General features: G+C 35.5%; 2 protein-coding genes across 8 annotated transcripts in view; both read left to right on the top strand.

Moving 5' to 3' along the window:
* Positions 1-24591, top strand: part of LOC120776057 (potassium voltage-gated channel protein Shaker) — a 444773-nt gene that overhangs the window by 304633 nt on the left and 115549 nt on the right. The gene's annotated exons all lie outside the window — the stretch shown is intronic.
* Positions 116-1098, top strand: LOC120776059 (serine protease SP24D-like). The gene is made up of 2 exons (XM_040106525.1): positions 116-412; positions 473-1098. The coding sequence occupies exons 1-2, from the start codon at positions 153-155 to the stop codon at positions 1011-1013; spliced, it is 801 nt and encodes a 266-aa protein (XP_039962459.1). The 5' UTR covers positions 116-152; the 3' UTR covers positions 1014-1098.

Raw genomic sequence — 24591 nt, forward strand, 5'->3', positions numbered from 1 at the left:
ATAGCTTCTTAATGACCTCACCTTTTCGAATTTCACTCACTCACTCAGCCTAGGAGATACGACACCCGGTTGATGTATATAAAATGGCAAACGCGACATTGAGTAGCGAAAACATTTCGCGGTGTTCACTTCGACTGTTGCAAGTAAAAATCATGAATTGTCGCATTTTCTATGGCAAGCTGCTAGTCGTCATAGCTCTCTTGGTTGCCGAAACCGTACAGAGTGACGATGACGCCGCAACCAAGCCGACGACTCTCGAACTAGTGCCCACGCCACGCATACTCAGTGGTTCAGATGCGCTGCCGGGTCAATTTCCTTACGTTGTATCGGTGCGCGTAGGTGGACAACACAGCTGCGGTGGCACCATTATTTCGCAGAAAAGTGTCCTAACTGCAGCACACTGCGTTTACAGGTAAAATACTCTTCAAATATAACGATTTTGTGGATATTTATATTCTTTAAATCTATTCAGCCTACTACCACACTTCCTAACGGTGCAGGCCGGTTCGGTGAATCGCAGTGATGGCGGCGTTGTTGTCAATGTCACACAAGTACTTTCACATCCCAATTTTTTGGATTACAACAACGACATTGCTATACTGAAACTTGAAACAGCGTTACCATACAACAATCTCATACAACCAATTCCGGTGGCTACCAATGATGTGCCCGATGATGTGGGCGTTAATATTGCCGGTTGGGGACGTTTGGGTGAACATAACGTGCAGCCCGAAATCTTAAAATACAGTCGTGCGCTGCGCACGATAAGTAATGAGGAATGTGCCCGTGAAATGGCACCGGTTAGTCCGTCTATACTGTGCTTGGCCAAGAACTCGGGCAATGGCATTTGTGGTGGTGATGCTGGTGGGCCCGCCGTTTACAAGGGTGTACTGGTTGGCATTGCAAGCTATCATCTAACGATTTGCGGTGCCAATACACCAGATGGTTACACCAAGGTGTCCTATTATAAGGACTGGATCGCTGAAAACTCTTGCTCGGGAGTTAAAATGTGAAAAATCCGCTAATTTTATACTAACAGAAGATATGTGAATATAAAAGTGACGGCAATAAAGCAAATTAATATGTATATACTATATATATATATAATGTAGTAGATAATAATATTAAGTTTAGCGTTAGTTACAACTGGAGTTCTACTTCTCCATTCCACACGACTGAAGACTGTGGTCTTTGCGTCGTACAGATGCTTTTTTCATATTAAATTTGAGCAGCCGCGACTTCGACTTCTTTGCTGATTTCAGTCAAGCGACATACTCGTAAAGCTATCTAGAGTCTCTTAGAGTATGGCCCAACCGGTGCAGTTTCCTTATTACATCTCAGCTTAATCTTGACGTCGCTTGTGATGAGTTCGTGATCGTTCCTTATGTCTACTCCCTGTCAATCCTACTGCAATCAAAAAGCGATTGAAATAAATATGGTCAATTGGTTGCGAGTTTTCCTATTGCGCGAGATCAATGCGTGGTGGCGATTTTCCTTTGAAAGCAAAGGTGGTACCGCCAATGACCAGCTGACGCGTCTTACACAACTCGATGAGCCTTTTGCCATTGTTGTTGTAAGATATGCAACCGTAAATGACAACAGTCCGCCTTATTCCTGGGCATGAAAGTCGCCACGAGTATAGCTCTTAATGTGGTTATTAGCTGTGCTCGGACTGATTCTTGATAGCGCAGTCAGCTCCTTCTATTGAAGCGTAATATAACACCGCAGGATGTTGAGATGCGGGTACCTCTTGCTTCACAGCCGGGCCAGGATTAAGCGGTCCGAAATTAGCTGCCAACAGAGCAATGTTGTGCTTATATTTGGTGATTGTGATGCGAACGGCAGATTTGTGATTCTTCTCCCGGCGCAGTACTGTTTTACTACACGCTGGCGGCATTCTTTCCCCGCTGCCTTTCCACTTCATTTCAGTTACGCCAAATATTTTAATTCTGTATAACATGATCGGCATTTCGAGTTGGGCCTTTCTGGCTGCTTCCTTAAGCCTTCTCACATCGGATTGAAGAAAGTATAGAAAATTGACGGCTGAATTAATATGCTGCCACCTTTTTAGAAAATATAATTTATTAAGTAGATTAAATTAATAAGATATAACTCAATAATAAAAATACTTAAAATGGCTTGAAGTTAAAAATTATTTTTAGTAAGTGGTACCAGATGTTTAGAATTTTTATAGAATATATAGAGGAGTCGAAAAAGTTTTCTCATATTTCGAACCGAACTTCAATTTTAAAGAAGCAAATATGTACCATTTTGATCGACCACTTTATTCCGCTAGAGACATTATTCCATCAGTATAAAACTATTTCTATTTCTCGGCGAAAAACTGCGACAAGTAATCAAGTAATTTTCATAGGCTTCTCTTGAAGCCAACTTTACTGCAATAAGAGAGTTCTGTATTGTGTATACGTACACAAATGGTAGTCCGATGGTGCAAGGTCAGGGCTATATGGTGAATGCATCAAAACTTCCCAGCCAAGCTCTCCCAGTTTTTGCCGAGTCATCAAAGATATGTTTGGTCTATCGTTGTCCTGAGGGAAGATCAAACTCTTTTTGTTGATCAGTTCTGGCCGTTTTTTCGATTGCTTGCTTCAATCTCATCAGTTGTTGACAGTAAAATGTAGAATCAATCGTTCGACCAGGCTGGAGCAGCTCATAGTGGATGTTTTCTCTTCAATCCCACCAAACACTCAGCATAACCTTTCGAGGCGTCATCCTAGCTTTACTACCATTTGTTGAGCTTCAGCACGCTTGGGTCATAATCTTTTTCGCACATTATTGTCGTATTTGATTCACGTTTCGTCTCCTCTTACCATTCGCTTCAGAAATGGTTCGATTTCATTTCGTTTCAGCATTCGGTCCATTAAATTTTTCACAGATAAATTATGTCGTATCCAAACGTCGAGCTTCTTTTTGTAGCCAGCCTTTTTCAAATGGTTCAAACCCGTTTGATGATGAATGTTAAGTTCCTTAGCGATGTCATGGCTGCTTATGTGACGGTCCAGGTCAATATTTTCCATAATTTCATTGACTTTTCAACGATAGAAGTGCATCTTTCACAAATATTTCCAGAACGAAAGCGAGCGAACTGTTGTTATGCTACACGAATTAATACAGGATCGTCTCCGTAAACTTTACAAATTTCATTGGCTGTAACTTTTTTTCACCCCAAATTTAATTTTTTTTTGGTTAAATGAAGCTTAAAATCTCGCCTTTCCAACACTATATGGTATAACACAATGAGATCCGTAGCACTGGAGATATACGACTGCAACGACTGCAATATAAAAGAAATAAAAATGGAAATTCGGCTTGAATTTTTGTCATTGACAAAGCCTCAATCTCCGAAAACATGTTTACAGCAGATCACTACAGCATAAGGCTGCCACGATCATGTCAAGTCTTTGTATGGAAAACCTTTTTGTTTGACAAGATGTATTAACAAAATTTTGAACAAAATATTTCTGGAAATAGCGGTATAATCCCTAACCGAATTGTTCAGATCGGGCCATTATAGCATATAGCTGCCGTAGAAACTGATCGATAAAAACAAGATAAAGATCTTTTTATACCCTTTCATGCTATTAAAACAGAAGTTAAAATTTTTGCTTGTTATTGTTTGTTTTAGTTTCAAATTTGATAGTGACTAATACTACTAAAGAGTGTAAGTAGAGCTTCACAACTTACTAACTTCTCATAATTAAAGTTTTATTGACTTATGTAAAAATCTTTTTTTACATTTATAGCAAGCCATATTTTCTTAGAAAATTTAAAACAAAAATTCTACTCTGTGGCTATGTGTGCATTCAGGCAAAATGTTCTAAGCGTTTTAACCTTTCGGTCGGCACCTTCATCATCATTAATTTGCAGTGCAGTGGCTGCAGCGTAGGGCTCCAAGTCAAGCATTTCAGTTTACATAATAACAAGTTGCATTGCAGCCTCGTAGTGTAATGCTTAGTAAATATGTACATTGTACATATGTATGAACATTTTTGTAATATGCTTGCATATAAGCAGGAGAATACGTCAGTGAAGCACTCATACGCACCGGTGTACTGCGCTGCCTCCACCACAGCTTCTCAACAGCGTATTTGTTTTTGTGACTGCACTATGTGCTCACTGCGATTCAGTTTACTCTTTTCAAGCAGCGCAGAAGAAGCACACAAACATACGAGGAAAAAACAATAACAATGAAAAAAAAATTACGTGAAAAACTCAAACCATGTGGTGAGCAATAGATGCCGCTTTTCAGAAGCAATCTTGTGCATTTTCTCGTTACCCTAAATCTTCGTGCGAACTTTTACATTTTTTTCCTTTACTTTTTAAGTTTCTTCTCAGCCACTTTCACTCTGACTTTGACTTTCGCTTTCATTATGCGCTTCAGTGTTATTTATTGCGCTTTCAGCGTGCCCTTTTTCGTTTGCCTTTTATTTTTACACTTTGCGTTATTATTATTTTCATCAGCTTTTCATGCTCATCTACTCGCCCTTCATTGAAAGCTTTTTGTGCTCTCAGCTGGTTACTATGGTGGCAGCTTCCAAACTTTTTCATATTCTTTTACCTACACTCCTTCGGCAAAGCATTGAGCTTACACGACCAAAAAGCTGTTTTGCAGACTTACTGCAATCGATTCGCGCGCCATCTGTGCGTAATTATTCGCAGCATCACTTGTTGTTTTTGGAGAAAAAGCTGGAGCGAAACATCGCACTGAAGCAATTTTAAGTTCCACATTGCTACTTCCAGAACTTTGACAAATGCATGTAAATGTAACTGTTAATACCACTGAGCGAGTGGTGTGTTCTCCACCGGTACTATTTTTCTTTTTCCTCTTCCTCTGCATAAAATTTTCCACTGAATGTAGTAAAACAGATCTTTGCGAATTTTATTTCTATTTTTTTTTATTTATAAAAGTAATAAGGTATGCTTCGCACTACAAAGAGATCGGCTTTCTTTTATATGAAATAATTTCTCACTTCCACATATTTTTTAAGATATATTTCAATGCCAATGCCAGCATTGCCCTAACCAAGAAAATTATAAGTTTTCAGTGAATTTATCTGCGAAACGCAAATTTCTAAAATATTTAAAAGTGCAGACCTAGCAAGGACAATAAAATAAACTTAATTTAAAGAATTTAGCCGAAACTGAAAACAAATGATCTGAGCCGAAAATGTGTGCATATGTATATATAATACATTCATATGTATCTAAGTGGTATATGCTATATGAAAGGCAATTCGTAAATGAATTATTTCATTTCAAGCCATTGATGAATGACAAATTCTTAAATATGTAGAAGATTTCGATTATTTTTTAAGAGCAGGCGTATTAAGCCTCATATATTTTATACAGCGGAGTCCTAATATAGCAGTTATATTTGATTTATAAGTCGTCTAGACTAGATTTTGTTCATGCTTTTTATATTTTGGAACGCATTTAATAGATTTTTTCAATAAAAAATAATCGATAATTTTACATCTCGTCCTAATAATACTTATACTTAAACAAAAAAATGCTACAACATGATGCATAGATATCTTGTGATTTTTTTGGAAAATTTTACTTAATTTAAAAATGTCTTCAGCTCATTACTTAGTTATTTTGAGTTTGTATAATTTTAGTTCTTATTTTGCGATAAACATTTTATAACAAAAAAATATACCATTAATTTAATCTCTATAATTATTTCCAAATATTCCCAATCTCGTTTGTTGTTTTTCATAACTGTACTTTCTTTTAATTAATCTTTTTCGATGAAAGTTAATCGATAAATTTTTATTTCACAGTTTTAATAATAACTGTTTTGGAACTTTCTGGAAAAATTTAAGTTGATAATTTTCGATAAAAATCAAGTCGTCCCAAACTCGATTTTGTTTCGGATTTTTAAATTTTTCATAATGAATTATCAATATTTTTCGATAAATATTAATCGGTGGTTTTATGTTTACTCCATATAGTCCTTACACTTATATCAAAAACTGGCCTAATATGATCCATTTAATTTGCGATTTTTAATATAAATTTAGTCGATATGTTTCCTTTTTTAATTATTTCGATCATATTCTATCGATAATTCTCTATGACATACGCCATTTATTTTGCATTTCATTTTCCAAATTGTAGTCGTTATGTCTGGGTCTAAGTCATTAATCATCTGTCCAAATTTTCGGTTAAACCTTTGACAAAGTCTAAAAATCTAAGAATCCTTAAAGTATTACCTGTGTATTTAAAAAGTTAATGTTTGTACATTTTTGAAGAAATTTATTAGGGCCCGAAAAAATTTTAATTATAATATTGTCTTCTTAGACACATATTTCATGGCAAACTATTAGCTTAGACATTCAGTATCCAATGTTCAAATTCATAACCCTAGACACGCTTAAGGTCTCCGAGGTTTCATCAGGGTGTTATGAATTTCATGACGAAACATTGAATAGAAGTCTTAATAATAAGCTTAAAGGTATACAAGTAAGTAGTCGTTAGCCTAAATAGAAGTGTTGTTTGGAGAAGGGCTTTAGGCATATATGTATATTTAGGCAGATCAGAATATCTCGTCGGTATTCAAATTAGCCCTAAAAATGTGGAGGGAAGAATGTTAAGTTTATTTATACTGATAAATTTAGTTTCTAGTCATATACGGTTTAGACCTACTCCTTCACTAACATATACACCGCTTACGCGGTTGTAGGCGAATTGTATGCGCATGTTGTTTCTTCTTTTCGTTATTCGGTGCCAATTCGAGATACGAAGTGCAGACAGGTCCTTCTGCACCTGCTGTCTCCAACGGTGTGGATATCTTCCTCTTCCTCGGCTTCCACCGGCGGGTACAGAACCGAAAACGTTTAAAGCTGAACAACTTTTCAATTGGCTACTCATTCCACAGAAGCACCTGTTGGCAAGAATTATTCTGCGTTGGATTTCAATACTGATATTGTTGTTGATCTTAATGCTGCTTGCAAAATAGACGCGAATGTGACGACTTTTTGTTTGATGACAGAAGATATTTCGTCTTGTCCTCATTGACAATCAGATCAATATGCTTCGCTTCCTTATCCAGTCTGGAAAACTAACGGCGCAGTTGTTGTGGCCAATGATATCAATATCATCGGCATGCGCCAACAGCTGTACACCCTTATAGAAAATTGCCCCTTCGCTATTTAGCTCTGCAGCTCGTTTTATTATCTCCAGCAGTAAAATGAAGAAGTCGCACCATAGAGATATCATTTTCTGAAACCTAGCTTGGTATCCAACGGCCTGGAGAGGTCTTTCCCGATCCTAGCGGAGCTTTTGGTGTTGCTCAACTTCAGTTTAAACAACCGCATTAGTTTTTCGAGGATACGAAGTTCAGGATAGCGACATAGCGGCAGCCACTTTTCGTCGAAGACGGTAATATTAAGGAGGCTAATACCTCCGTAATTGTCGCGAGTAGAAGGATCCCATTGTAGTCTATTGGGCAGAGCGCACTTAGGTTCCAATCATTGGACATGCTTTCATCCGACCATACCTTGCAAAGAGGCTGGTGCATACACCTTTTCAGTTCTTCGCCGCCGTATTTGAATAGCTCCCTCGGTAGTCCATCGGCCCCTGCTGCTTTGTTGTTCTTCAGGCGGATAATTTTTAGTCGAACCTCATCATAATCGGGCATCATTTCGTAGAATTTTTTTAGTACTAACCCTGTCGTCCAACTTTTCAAGCCCTTTTTTGTCTGCATATGCGTCTCGCTTTACTCTCCAACTCTCGGTATTTTTCTCACCCAGCTCGTGATTGGCCGACCGCAACATCGAGAGGTAGGCTGTCCGGCTGCGACAGTTCTCATCTTGCCAACTGTTCTTTCGGTCCATACGAAAACCAATGTTTCGCTAAGCGTTTCGGTAAGAGCTTGATATGCCGTCCCTCAGTTCCCTTATACCGAGTTGTTGATATAGAAAGCCGTTCGACGTCGTTTTTTCGCTGTATTTCGTGCTTTGCTATACAGAAGCGGGTGCGTATCTTCGCTACAATAAGATAGAGGTCCGAGTGGATGTTAGGTCCTCGGAGCGTACAAGCGTCAAGGACACTGGATACATGTCCTTCATCTATCACAACATGATGGATGTGATTTCGAACGTTTCGATCCGGAGACAGCCAAATAGCTTGATGAATTTTCTTGTGCTTGAATCTAGTACTACAGACAACCATATTTCGGGCGCCTGGGAAGTCGATCAGGCTCAACCCATTTGGCAAGGTTTCGCCATTTAGGCTGAATTTTACCAAAAATGCCTCCTTCGCCCACCCTGACGTTAAAATTGACTCGCACAATTTTTACATCGTGGCGAAGACGGTCGTCATAAGTGCGCTCCAGCTGCTCATAAAAGGCATCTTTGGACATATGTATTTTCATTCTCTTCCGTCGGGACTAGTCCGGTATATAATGGGTACTCTGACTTCCATATAATATGTATCGAAGAAGAGTTAGAAAGGATAACTAATGTTAATCCTCCTACTGCAATTAAGAATTTGAAAGCTAATGCGATTATTTTCGGGTTTTATTTCGATAATTTTATTTAAAATTCCCGATTCTTAGACTAACATATTTTTTGTGTTTAATAACGGGAAAATATATGTATGTATGCTTTCAGGCGTATAAAAATATAAATGGTAGAACGAATAACATGTCTAGATCTACAACACTTACATATATTCCCACTAAATTTCGATAAAATATTGCACATTGTTTCAAAAAATTCAAACTTCTGATATAATCGTCTTGAGAAGGAAAAATACATCAGATGCATAATATCCTAAAAGCATTGTTGACATTTCGAGCTGCGTAAACAACAAACAACTGTGAAAATAACAGTTAGCAGCAAATGTCAGAAATACCGTACGGCTACTGACAGCTGGAAATGCGCGCGCATAAACCAAAAGCAGACACACACACACCAACAAACACTTGCATACGCGGGAAGCTTTTTCCAGATGACAAACTCTAATGTATTTGGAGCAAAATGTGCGATGTTTCGCTTACCAAAGCATACTAAAGGCAAAAACATGAAATTAGTGGCATGTGAAACAACAACAACAACGATAGTAAAAACAAAACGCTGAGAAGAGACATTGGAACGCCGCAGTGGCGCTGACTGTGGGAAAATTGCTTGCGCCTGCAAGACGAAATCTCAATCCACACACACACATACATACACATGCATACGATAAGTGGACGACTCACTCGCTGTGCAAAGGTGTTTACATACACGCCGCCGCCACCGAACAGCACGAGATAGGCCCTCCGCGGGTGGGCGGCAGGCGGCAACCAGCCGACCAAACCAGCCACCCAAAGAGCCGACGAGCAGCGAACGCACAGCCACTCAAAGCGACAAAAATCGCTGCGTCGAAACGGCATACACAGCGGACGGATGCTGCCGAATTGAGTTGAATGTGAAAAGTATTGAGGCGGAGCGGATCGTTGGAAATGAAGCAGATTTTTTTGTTGAATAGACAAAACGCGCAGTAAAGCAAATAAAGGCGCTCATTGGCGAAATAAAATAAGAAAAAAATACACATATTCAAATTAATATTAGAAATATTTGAGAAAACTGCAATTCGTTGGAGAAAATGCGCTGGAAATATGCACAGCACACTCACACGTGCCTTCCGCGCCTTCGCTGCAGAGAACAGCAAGCGTTTTCGGTGCATTAGTACGCGTTAACTGTCGATTTTCGGGCGTGCATGTGCGTGCGTGTGTGTATGTGCGTTTGAAAAATCTGTGACAATATTTGCGAAAATAAATTCAATGTCGGAAGTCGCGTAAAAGACAAAGTGTCCAAGTGCAAATAATTCTACGGTGCTGAAAATTTGAGAACTTTTGTTTTTTTTGAAAATACCTGAAAGCCTACGCCTGAGTGATAGCCGAACACCGCGTATGAAAATAAATAAAACCATTCAACTGTGCAAATTTATAAGCGCAAAAATACAAAAGAAATACAAAATTACAGCAAAATTACAGCAAAATTACAGCAAAAGTGTGCACACTCTCGCCACGGTGTTGTGCTGTGTGAGTTTCAGGCTACTTAACCTTGACATATCAAACGACAAGACGCATCTCGTGGCTACAAACAGCAGCCAACCATACAACCAACCAAGCAGCCACCCATTACCTACCACCAACCACCAGCCACCAGCAGCAGCTTCAGCAACGACAAACCACTAGCAGCTGTAGCTTGCAGTCGCGCAAAGAAAAAATAGAAAAAAAAATTACAACAACAAAGTGACAAATAACAATGCTGGAAAACAATAAATAGACCAAATCGAAAGGCGAAAAAGTTGCAAGTGAAAGCAAAGTAACATGTGTCTGAAGTGTTGACCAAAAAAACTCAAAACAAATCTTATTTTAAAATTACGCAAAAAAAAATTATATTAAATAATTTAAATGCATATCGTTTCGTAGTAGTGCAACCAGTGTATTTGTATTTAGAAATGTATTTAAACGACGAAGTTTGTAAAACAAAAAGATAACAAGTAGAACGAAGCAGAAAACACAAGCGTACAAAGCAACGTTAATCAAAAAACAACAAAGCATCAACGCATATTGTAATTTAATAATTTTTTAAATAAACATTTTTATTTTATTTAATAGATCGGAAGAGAATAATTGAGAATTTAAAATAAAAATATCACAAAAACATATTTTCCAATATGAAAGGCTAAAATATATAATAAAAATAAAAAATTAGAATAAAAATGTTATAATATTTTAAATAGCTATTTTTTTATATTAAAGTAAACAAATAATTTACTAAAAAATTTTGGCGATAAAACTTTTTGAATACTGATGAAACTAAAACTAATTATAATAAATTGGAAATCTAAAGATGAAATTAAAAAAAAACAAGAAAAAACGTTAACTTCGGCTGCACCGAAGCTCATATACCATTCACAGGTGGATTTCTTTTAGTAACTATGTGTTCAGTTTGTATGGAAGCTATATGCTATAGTTAACCGATCTGACCAATTTCTTTGGAGATTACATTGTTGCCTTAGAAAATAATCTATACCAAATTTGTGAATATATCTTGTCAAATGTGAAAGCTTTCCCTACAAGAACTTGATTCCCATCGTTCAGTTTATACGGCAGCTATATGTTATAGTGGCTCGATATCGGCCGTTCCGACAAATGAGCAGCTTCTTGAAGAGAAAATGACGTTTGCAAAATTTCAAAACGATATCTTAAAAACTGAGAGACTAGTTCGTATATATACAGACGGACGGACGGACAGACAGACATGCGGACATGGTTAAATCGACTCAGCTCAACATATTGATCATTTATATATATATACTTTATAGGGTCTCCGACGCTTCTTTCTGGGTGTTACAAACATCGTGACACACTTAATATACCCTGTTCAGGGTATAATTATATGGCAAGTTTGCACAAAAACAACCGTTATTAGTAAAACAAGCTCTCTCAATTTTATTAAGATAACTCACATATTGGCCGATATATGAGGTATAAAGTATATTAGGTACATGGGGGCTAAGGGAAGTATTGACCCAACTCAACCCACATCTACTATCAGAAAATTATTCTCTCGGAATTTCAATTATATGTCATAAAATTTTCAAATAGTCGCTGCCTAGGGGCTTGAACAGTTTTTGTTGGATTTTGACAATTTTTGGTTATAAGGAAGTTTTATACCGTTTTATTAATTTCTTCTTGATTTATTCACTCGGAAGTAAAGAATCGTATGGAATTTAAAGTGGTGTTAGGAAGTGGAAGTGGCTGTAGTACGATTTCGCCCATTTTCACACTGTTGCATAAAAATTTCAGGCATGGAATACCAAATTTGGTCGAAATTTTTATCGCGCGTCTCGAGAAATGTGTCTTTACGGTAAGCAGTGCTACACCCATTCTAATTTTGATCCCGGCTCCTATAAAGACCCATCATATAATCCCGTGGGTAAAATTTAAGGTCTATGCCATTATCAATTATTAATTTATCGCGGTTTTAGTAGATTCTGACTGTACCGTTATATAGGGAGTGATCGGGGTTATCATCCGATTTCATTCAGTTTCACGCTATCCATAGGAATTCTTATAATATTTCCAGGAGAATTTTGTTGTTGTAGCTTTAATGACTTAGGAGAAATGTACATTAAACTTATCAAAGGGAGGGGCCACGCCCTGAAAAACGCCTTATAATCCATACAAATTTGCTCAGCCGTTTAATTTCCATGCATGCCAGTTCGGGCAAGAAGGAAGTGTCGCATTGTTTCAACCTCATCTTTTTTCATACAGATTCTGCAGATAGCGTCTGGAAAGATTCCCAACCTTACAGCATGTACACCAATAGGGCAATGATCTGTTAAAAGCCCCACGACTAGGGAGAGGCTAGCCTTACTTATAACTATTAGTTAATGAGATATAGCATTTTTGTGAAGCAACTTGTGTTAATTTACAAAAAAATGGATCATAAAGCATTTAGTGTGTTAATAAAGCATTGCTTTTTGGGGGAAAATACTGTTGAATTTGGGCTCAGCGAGTTCCACCGTTGAAAAGATATTTGCTAAGCTGGAAACAGACGAAATGAGCAAAGTAGGTGCCTCGCAAATTCATAATCCAACAAAAACAACGAACAACTGATTCTGAAGTGTTTAAGTTCTCTCTGATCGGAAAAAAGTCGAAATTTTTCGTCGGTGATAGAAACATAGCTCCATCATTTCCCACTGGAGTCCAATCGACAGTCATTCTAGCGGACTTCACATGGTTCTCAGGCGTGGAAAAACGAAAAAGGCGGCTGGAAAGGTTATCACATCAGTCTTTTGGGATGCACGTGGTATAATACATACTCAACGACTTATTACTGAGCCAGTTATAATCTATTTCACACAAATGCTTATTATTTGAAATATAAGTTTTGTATTTATGAGTTGTATTAAACTTTGACATAAAGGGATAAAAGGTATCCTATGTCCTTACCCTGGTTCTAAGCTACCTCTCCACCAATTTTCAGCCAAATCGGTTCAGCTGTTCTTGAGTTATAAATGGTGTAACTAACAACAACTTTCTTTCATATATATAGATATAATATGACATACATACATATGTATATTCATAGTATAATAAAAATTATTCAGCTTTTGTAGCATTCATTTAGGAACATTTAAAAACCATTGCGACAAATGCGACAAAAAAGCTCAACTTCATTTAAGTTATAACACTTTATCACCAAAATATTCCAAATTCCCTCAAAACTACTTCTATGGAAAAAAATTAAGCGACACTAGTAGACATTAAAAAGCACGAGCTTATATATTTTTTGAATAACCTCACAGCATTAAAGCAGTAGTCCAGTGAAAAAAAATTCCACGCTGGCGGTTTGATTTAGACTGAATGTCACTATTATCTATTACTATGGCCAAGCCTACCTTGTCATCAGCGACATGGATTTCGATATATGTATCTATATTTTTTTTTAAATAAATATTAGACCAGGTTAGATAATTTTTGTTAACAAAAAAAATCATGGTAGGATGAAACTAAGAAAAATTATAGCCATTAAGGGCAAAATAAGTTACGGTCGTCTTATGTCAGGAAAAAAATGGGTTGAATTTTTAAGGGTTAGGAATGACGTAACTCGATTTCCGGCAAAACTACAAATCCTATAAGAAAAAGTTATATAGCAATGTTGTAGGTAATAAAAAAAATCTGTATATTTTGTATATAGCCTTTTTTCACATAACCTTAAAATGTATGTGAAAAACTCAAATAACCAAGATTTTGAGTTTTTACTTACACCACAAAAAAAAATTTTTTACAGAAAGGAAAAATTTGAGATATTTTTTTAAATTCTCTCGGCTCCACTCATCTACTTTTTGATGGAAAACTTGCACAGAAAACCAGACCAGACAGACCCCACTGAACGATTAAAAACTGCTTTTTTACTTCTGCTACTACGAAATAATATGATAATTTGTAAATAAAAAGGCAGTTTTAAATAGTTTTTCAGCTGTATAGCCCTCTTACCTTTCAGAATAAATAATTGTTTATGTTTATATTCCAAGAATTTCACTCTTTAGCTGTAAGCAATTTAATTAGTTGGCCTCTTTTTAGGTTCTAGTAATGTTGCTTAATTAGCGAAGGGCTTTGTATAAGAAAACGGAAAAATAAGATAAAATTTTATCACAAATACTAAAAACTAGTTCATTTTTTCGTTCATTTGTTTTCGTAACGGGTGTAAAGCTCTTTGCCCAGAGTCTTGTGTATATTTCAGTTAAGTTCTGAACGAGAAACGATAATTCCTATCACGGCATCGCATCGATCCTAGGTTTTCGGCCACACTCTGTGTTAAAGATAAACAAATCTTTTTCCCGAAGATTGGTTCAGATGTCTTATACAATTCAGCCCAAGGTTTTTTCAGTGTATTGTAAAAACGCTGATCATTTTTTTGTTATGTTAGGCTTTAGATTGTGCTCTTATCATTTGCCGTTCCTGTGTTATGAGAAGCTCATAATATAGTATTCCATTCTGATCCTACCAAAAGTCAAGAGTGCTCCACGTTTTTAATTTTTTGGATTTCATTCTTTCCACTTCTTTTAGTATAAATCTTAACAAACTTTTTTGAAATCTCTAGTTGATGTCGTTATTGCAAAAGATTCATGTCTTTTTATAGGACGCTAACATTGAAGTGAAGTATTTCACACCTAAACCATTAACCAAAATTGGTTGAGTCGATACGAAATGTTGAGATCCTCCTTCAATCATCTTTCCTTAACTTTTCCTTTTTATCTTAGTTGTTGCATGATTCGCATTAAGCAAGTTCTTCACGACCTTGAATGATTGCTTTGTGCCACTTGTGTTCGTGATAAAGTAGACCCTCTCATACATCGGCATCATTTTCTATGACTCCGTAACCGCAATTTAATTGGAAACACAAAATTCACAAAAATGCAAGTAAATTCGTTGTTAATTTGTTTTTCATGGTAAACATGGCCAGACAGTTTCTGCGCGTCGTAAATAAACTGTTGCCGAACGCAAAATAATTGCCATTTGGAGTTTTAACTTTACAGGAACATAAAAAATTGTTGTACCAATATTCAAAAACAAATGACGACTCGGTTTGCAAGCGCAGGTTACATAGACTAGTCCGATTTAAATTTGATCAGAGAAAAACAGAATTTTTAGACGAGCTTAAACCAATAGGCAAAATCGTTTGCGGATTTAATTTTTAATTATGAAAGTTATGATCTTAATTGACGAGTTTAAAACTAGAACGGCGGCATTGTAAAATATTTCGGCTAAAATTATGAATACAAGGATATAAAGAAGCTAAAATAATTCGATACCAAATATTTTTGGCACTATTTTTTGTACTTAAACCTTGCTTAGCGTAGCAAAACACTTCTAAAACACAAACACACATACATTTACATAAAATAAATATTCATGGAAAGAGCGAAAATTTGGCCAAAATCGTTGAAACACGCTGTTTATACTAAACCTACTCCGAATAGTACATGCATATAGATAAATATGTACTTATATATTTATATATGAGTAGTACATATGTATGTACATATATACTATATATATTACATATGCATGTACATACATATGTATTTGTCTATTTGATGCCAAGTACACCTCCACTAGGGGTCACCACTTATACGAATGTAAGTCCATATAAATCTGCCTTTCAAAGGCCATTGCTTACCGTTAAACAACTACAAACGAATTGAATACAGCACACAAACACGCACACACATAGGCGCATGCATACATACATGTTATATAACAAAGCGTGGAGCGATTCGTAACGACAAAAATAGGCATTCGTACTTAGAAGTGGAAGTGCTCGTAGTAACGGCAATAAATAGCAAAGCGTGCGCCACAAGCAATGGCAGCAGCACAACACTAACAACAACAGCGACAGTAACACCAATAGCAGTAACATTCGTCCTTAGCCAAAAGCAACGAACACATGTACATATGTAATGGAAAAAGTTGCAGAGTCACAAGCAGCAGGAGAAACCGAAGCGCGACACAAGAAGTAACGGTAAAATATGTGCAAAAATATTGTAGCATTCTTCTTGAGGGCATTCCAAAGGCGATTTCTACGCTCGCTCGCTCGAAAACTCAAGCCACTACAGAAAGCAGCTGCAATGACACGCGCACACACACACACACACAAATACATCCATGCATAGATAATGCGTATACATAGTAAATATAAACCGTTATATAAGTATATAAATAATTCTTTTTCGCTGCTTTTCCCGCTCGAACACACTTAAATGCATGTGTGAAAAAGCTGAAAAAAAATTCAAAAAAAATAAATGTAACAACAATAACAAAAACACCAGCAGCAGTTAGTGACACTTGCAGCGCACAAGGTGACTTTGCTGCATGAAAAGTGTGAAAAAGTCTCCTAAATATAAATATGTGCTTGTCTCCTTGCTTGACTGCACAAGCAGATGCAATTTTTCTTACCAAGCAAACCAAACAAACAACCAAGTGTGTGTATGTGTTGGTGTAAAAAGTAGAAGGTGTTCGCGCGTGTCAAATGTTGAAGTGTCACTAAGTGCAGCGCCAAATCATGCAACCGAATTCGCCAGCAAAAAAAAAACAACAACAAAGCAACAGACCTTTGATTGCTGCTATTTGTTTGTTGTTGTGTCAAATATTTGTTGGAAAAGTTTAATTTTCAATTTATTCGCATTACTTTCGGATACATAAACAAATTTTAACGATTTGTTTTGTTGCAAGTTCGAGTGACGAATGAGGTCGTGTTGCATTGAAGAAAAAAGTTTTCTTTTGTTTTCTTCTTCCCCAAAGGCAACATAAGGCATACTTCATAGTGAAAAAAATATAACATATTCGCTCAACTAGGTTTCTATTTGGTATCAAGCCACTTTGTATTAAAAGTAGAGTTATCTGAGGTATTTGTTTCAAAGACAACTCGCCAGTTGGGAATTACGTTCATCGTTATTAGGAATTTCAAACCAATTCCACGCGTTCCAAAATTGCCTTTACTAGGATGGTTACCACATTAACTGGTTTATAAGATGTTTTTCGATACATGGGGGCGATGCAGAGTTATTGATCTGTTTCACTCATATTGTGTACCAAATAATAGCAGGGAACGTATAATACACATTACTATATAACATAAAGTCATATAAAAATAATAACAAATGTAGCTTAGATTAGGTTAGATGACTCATCAAAAATCGCTCGTGTATGTAGTCCTTTGTGAAGCCTTAGAAAAGAAGAACACCTGTGTTCGAGTGCATAAATTAGCTAAATGCTGAGTAGCCAATACAAATTTGCGCACGTGCTTAATTTCCACTCCCGTCAGTTCGGCGGGATGTCTGAAGGTATGCGCTCCTAAGTGTTTAAGTCTTGACTCCTAAACGCGAGACGGTCAAGAAGGAAGTGTTGAATTGTTCTTGCCTCATATTCTTCCATACAGCTTCTGCAGTTGGCGTATGGTAAGATAGTATAATAAGAGGACCTTCAAAACTAGCAGTAATCTGATTTCGCCAACTGAAAGGTTCAAAAAGCGATAAATTACGGTATTATGCACTCACAAAGGCAGGCAGGTCAATATATTATCCCTTTCCTTCCTTTTGTACATCCATCTTCTCAACAGTTACTGAGATAGTCTTCATAGTTTATAAGCTATATACTTAAAAACGGTATCCTTGCCCACTTCTATACAAATTTGTCTTCCCATATAAGGGCGTATGTAAAATAGGGTTTTAGGTGTTCAAATCGATTATCTATTGCGATGTTGTTGTTTCGATTGAAGGAATTTTGAACATCATGATATATCGTAGTATACCTTAAAAAGAAATACACCTTAGCAGCAACAAATATTTTTATATTTATCATCTCTCTTTTGACCTGATGCAAAATTTGAACAAAAACTCCTTGATATCTATTTTTACGTACGCCTCAAAATTTGGTACGTGACATTCCACTGACAATCTTACAATGTAAAAATGGGCGAAATCGTACCACGCCTACTTTCCATATAATAAAATTTTTAATTTCATTTGACACCTTCATTTGTCTTGCTTTCATTCGGAGATTTGATTTTTACAAACAGTATACTTCACTTCTAGAATATTTAAACTCTTTTTTAGGCTTGATACCCGAAACTATTTTTCAGAACATCATACATATTTTTAAAGTTTTTATAAAATTTCGTTAAAGTATAAAAAATATATTTCATACATTTAGTGCACTCCCTCATAACCTTGAAACTTTTATCATAACCCCATTTTAAAATATGGGTAAACACGTAAAATATCATAGTTAAATGACTTTAAATCAGAAATCGACCTTCCTTTTCCATAACATCCCGCCATTTTTATCAGCAAAATCATTCACCATAGATAAGAACAGATAGTAATCACTTAGTGGCAGATCCAGTCTATACAGCGTTTGCTCCCAATCACAGCAATTCGGTCATGGTCGAATTTTTTGTATATTCTTTAGAAAATTTGACAAAGATGACTATCTGGATTTTTGATAATTTTGCAACGAAAATAAAGACTTTAAAAAACCTGAAACATTTATGTGAGATTTTCTATTTAAAATTAGGATTTTTTTTTTTACATTTTAAGTCGAAATAAGGCTGGAGACGTTAAAAGACAAGTTTATAATAAATATGGTGAAAGAATTTTCCTTTCTGTACAAGATCAAAAATAACGGTATAGTTAAAAACTACTAAAACCTCGAGTAATCAATAACTAAATACGCCAGAGGCATTAAAATTTACTCTAGAAGTAGTATTAGGGGGCTATATAGGAGTCGGGCTCAAAATTGGATGATGGGCTTGGCTGCACCTACTTTGATTTGAAATCACATATTTCAATTTTACTTTCAAGATACATAAGATATATTTGAAATCAATAAAGTATAATAGAAACCCCCTTTAAAAAAAAAATTAACTATTAATTCGGAAATCCAGAGTTATTATTGGTGTCGAAAATCATGATATCATTTATGATGAAGTTATGCGTTTTTTAATCACAAATCATATATTTTTTTGTTGGCATTGAAGCCACTTACAACAGTAAAACTTGTGGGAAATTTTCGAACTCCAGTTATGGATCCTAAAGTAGTTTGTATCCACTCTCTTTTAACGATTTCCTATCACTAACTTTGTAATGGCATTCATGTTTACAGTTTACCAAGAGAACCAGCACTCAAATAAGCGAACCGCGATTTGTCCAATCGAAAGTTTGCGTTTTTAATGCTTTAGCTATCAACATCTACTACGTATGTATATCAAATATATTAGATTGGAACCAAGCAAATTACAAAGTAATTCATAATATTTTCGGAATCCATAAAAACAGCGGTATTATAATTATTTAGCTTTTAGTTGCGAATTTCGAAATAAAATTCCAAATTTGAAACCATTTGCTGCAATTCATTACAAATCCACAAAGTAATGCCGCAGGTAACCCAATAAATTATTGACTTAATGCACAAAATATTCATTAACGTTTATGCAAATTTAGAAATACCTTTCGCAGTCAGCTGTGCTGAGTAGCATGCGCCGCCTAATTGACTTATAGTGTGTCTGCACTGCTCTACAAATACACAGTTCAGTTTTAGTGCGGCGCTAACACAAGCTTATACAAACATCCATATTTGCATATATACATATATAAATGTTTATTAGCATTTTTGTTTGTACGGATGTGTCTGTATGTTCATATGTATATTCTTGCATATTCTATTTTAGTTGTTGCTATACAATAAATTTCGGAATACATAGATACTACTTTATTTATACTCGTACATCTTCCTTATTTATTTATATATGTATATGTACATATATACATACATATATATGTAAAGCTTACTGCGCTACTTACATACATATATTTTTATACATATGTATGTGTGTCCGTAGCATTCAAATGGCAAATGTGCAAAGATTTATTGACTATTCGCTGGCATTAGCAGCAACCGAATCAAATCTTAATTTACTTTTAGTATAAATATTCGCAATAAATATACTATTACTTGTTTACCTGGTAGTATTTGTTGTTGGTTTTGGTTTGATGAACTTTCTTAACACTAAATACTAAAATCAATTTCAAATTCGCTTTTAATTAAACAATTAGCAAACAAAGTAATTTGTACTAAATAGTTAATATACGGTCATTTCGATAATTAAAAGGCTAAGTACATAGTAATGTGAAGTGAACAACAATCATAAATATTTGCCATAGTTGCTTACTACTAATTTACTAATTTTAATATTTTCTTTCCAATTGGTTCCACTTTACTGTGTGCTTCTCTTTCTTTATTGGCGAAAACACCGCTTATGTGGTTGTAGCTGATTTTACAACAGCGCCAGTCGTTCTTCCTCTTCGCTGTTTGGCACCAATTGGAGATTCCCAGTGTTGCCAGGTCCCCAGAATCTTCCCCACCTGGTTCTGCTAAGCTGTAGTGTTTTCATTCATCAGGGCGACATGACCTAGCTCACGTAACCGTTGCCTCTTAATTCGTTAAACTATGTCAATTGCGTCGTATATCTCGTACAGCTCATAATACTCGTAATAAAGATTAAAGAAATAATAATATATGAATGGTGGAAATAGAAAAAATAACAAAGAAGGCTATCGTTAAAATCATAGTTAATTAAAGTAGGGTCAATAAAATATGGTACTGGCAATGGAAACTACTGAATTAGCTTTAGTTTTGTTTCGCCAAACATTGGAGAATAGCGAGTCGAAAAAACTAAAGCAAATTACTAAATAAAATTATCAAACAAACGGGTAACACTTGTGGTGCAACCCTGTGTTAACATGTCTTCTAATGCATGCATATAGTGGAGAATTTTTTTTCGCGTTAGAAAAACGTTATAGTAACCCTTTTGGTATGTTTTCTATAAATTACTATAACATTATATTAACTCTGGAAATTTAAAATATAAAAAAAAGATATTTGTATTTTCACTTTTCATTTAAACAATCAAACCTTGAAGATAGCGGCTATTTCACCCATATGAGCATGTGTCCGCATACCCTCTTGTATGACTTCAACTTGATAACTATGTGGTTGCTTTGTGGTTGCTTTAGTAATTTCTTGAAAAGTTAGCAGAAACGAGCAAAGAAGTGGCACATCGAATTTAAGTATCCATTAGAGTGGGCCGATTTTTTTTTTTCATTCGGATATAACCGAATATTTTATACTTTTGCAACTTGCAAATAATACAGACTATTTTTGCTAATACCAAATATTATTAACATGCCACATAATATTAATATAGTTAGCATAGTAAAAAATGTTCCCTGGGTTTCATTAAGGTACCTCTACAATCATTAAGCATATAGAGAAAAATCACCAGATGTTCAATAAACCCGATATTGGATAGTCGAAAAAGTCTTCTCGTATTTCTAACCAAATCTCAACTTATTTTTTTTTATATTTATACTTATAAATAAGTTAAGAATATGTACCTTTTTGGTCCCCATTCTTTGGCTTTTTTTTGGCAGAGACATTATTCTATCAATGTAAAACTTTCATCGTCTCCGTAAACTTCACAAATTTCATTGATTTCCTTGCAACGACTGCAACAACATCTGTTGACAAATTACGAAAAGACTTTTTCGCCTACCCAATATTAGTTATATGGAAGCTAATCCAGTTTTTAGCCCAATTTATCCATTTTAGGCACAAAGGTACACTATTATCAGTAAAGCACGTTCTGTAAATTTCACTGAGATAATTGGCATACTGGCCTATATATGGTGTTATAAAAAAACTGGGAAGTTCGAAAACTTTTAAAACTTTTATTTTAGCTATATGATGACTCAGGGTAGTATTGGTCCGATTCAGCCCATGTGTAGCACACAGAAACGATGCTCGAATAGTAAAAATTAGACAAAATTTATAATTTTTTTTATATGAGAAATAGGGGTAACCATTCGATTTGATCCATTTTCACACTGCCGATAGTAGTTCTCATAAAATTTGACTCCGGCTTCTATATCTTAACTATACTATTTTTTTTTATAATTGGGAAATATTAAAGACTTTTTTCTAACATTGAAAGGTGTTTTAGAGTCCTGCAACATGTTGCGCAGAGTAAAATATTTTCATTATAAGTGCAATTTATACTCTATTAAACCCTATTTGTTCTTATTGTAGCAAAATAAAATCTTTCTGTAAGAAACGGTAGTCGAAAATCGCCCTTTCTGAGTACTAAATATCCAAAGTTACTCCTTGACGCCAAATGTATATATGATAGCTTCCTCAACAAGTATTCTTTTATAGCAATTTAAATTTAGAAGACTGTAAACTTAAAGTCCTGATAAACGAGTAATGCTCCAGTACCCTTAATTAACTTCAAAACTAGAGTATTATTAATGGGAAATCTTTTTGTTAACTTTATTTTTTTTTTTAATTTTTAAATTTTTTTAAATTTAATTTTGCTATGCGAACTATAGCTATGCTCTTCATAGTGTTATATAATAACCTCTTTCCTCAGTCAATTCACAGTGGTAATAACTTACTATTGTCTAATGTTAGCTTCGCTTTATATCCTTTTGTATACCCACCATTCATTCATTATTATTTCTTGCCATTTCCCTCCATTCCTTATGATTATTGCGTTTGCACGCTTTTATTTTCATTTCTATGCGTTTATTTGTCGCTCGTTTCGCTTTTATTGTCATTATTTCATTTTCTCCATTTATCGCCACTTTCCTCTTTATCAACACTTCTATTTTATACTTCATTCCCTTTCACATACACATTTATCATTTCATTTTATTACGCATATTTTACGTGCTTTATCGCTGCTTTTTCCCATTTGCATCCTGACCTTCATCACAACCTTTCCCATCTGCCGAACTGCCACACTTCGCACTTGTATGCGTTTCTTTTTCGGCTTTTAATTCTTTATTTATAACACAAAACGACTTCATCATGGACATTCGCTTGATAACTTGTTTCAATTGTGTTATACTCCGCTACTGTTGTTGTTTGCATTTGGTCATAAACTTTCGTTAACATGCACGATTTGCACTCGTAAAAAAGTAATATACAATAACAACAACAACAACGTTTGGTGAACACTGCCACGTTTAGAAGTTCCTTTCTACTTTACTTTTTTTCGTTTTTCTCTTTCTCTCTCTATTGCTTTGGGTTAATTTGGCAGCAGCGTCAAAGCGAGAGCGCCATGCAGCAGGTCGCATGCCAGCCATGTGAGGCCAAACAGATAGTCAAGTGAAAATAACTGGAATTGTCTAACTGCCTCCTAAGTACTTCTGGGTTGAGTGTGTACTCGCTTTGTTATTCGCCACTGTGCTTCACACGGCTATTCGTCGTGGAGAGCAAGGAAAATGTGCTCGTTTGGCCTGCAGGATGTACACACATGCATATGTATTTGTATAAATGTATGTGTATATATGTAAGCGTGTATTGCTGTGTGCTTGTGCTGCGACATGTGTTTGTGCATGTGTGCGTATTTGGTAAACGATGTAGAACATATTTCCGATATTAATAAATTCTCTTGCCCGAATGCGACTATTATTAGCTGCTTACAAAGCATTAATCTTATTGGAATGCGTACGAATGAGTAGTTGTGTCTGCTGAATGAAATATTGCAGTATGGAATATGTGAATATATGTGCCTATACTCATAAGAGGGATAGTATTATTTTGATTATTAAGGCATACGTAAAAAGCTTTTTTCAAAGTGACCTTTAATTTCACTGTAGTTATATTTTATAGGAAAAAATTCTGCTTTTGCTTCTATCTGTTGTTGTGGAAATAGTTAAGTTTAAAGGGTATCAATTTCCAGTTTCAATACTTTTTAGAGACAAAACACAGAAACTTCATATATAATGGGGAATGTTTATTATTATTTGAAAAAAACATTCTTTGCCATTATATTTCAACGATAATCTCTTTCAATTGTATGCCACTCTACGTCTGAGATGCTCCATCCATTGAATCGAATTTTTGATGACTCGTTATTTTTTATTTCGATTGGCAACTGGCGAATTACAAGGGTGATGTTTTTGTTTCAAGGCCCCACAGGATAAAATCTAACGGTGTGATACCACATGATACCGATACCGATCTGTTTGCATGCCAGCTATATGCCATAATGATCTAATATTAGTGACTCTGACAAATGAGCAGTTTCTTAAAAAAGATCGTTTGCAAAATTTCAGGGCAATGTCTCAAAAATTGGTGCGACTAGTTCTTTTATATACGAACATACGATGAAAAAACAGAATGGACATGGAAAAATCCACTCAGTTGATCAAGCGGTTCATTTATATACATATATGTATGTACTTTTAAGGGTCTCCGACGTTTCCTTCCGCAAATTACATAATTTTTTTTTGGAATATTTTTTTATTTATTGAATCTGATTTGTGTTTTAAAAGCCTAACAATAAGTTATAAAATCTTAAATCTAATATATTTAAAAACTAGACAAGCTCAAGCAAGTGATTGAGCTTTTTTTGTGATACTTTGCTCCTTTGTACACAGGCATATTTTTTTTTTAAGACGAGTTTGAATGCACCAAAGCATTAGGCAAAGGGTTTGGGT

Source organism: Bactrocera tryoni, chromosome 4 (assembly GCF_016617805.1).
Source record: "Bactrocera tryoni isolate S06 chromosome 4, CSIRO_BtryS06_freeze2, whole genome shotgun sequence".
Lineage (NCBI taxonomy): Eukaryota > Metazoa > Arthropoda > Insecta > Diptera > Tephritidae > Bactrocera > Bactrocera tryoni.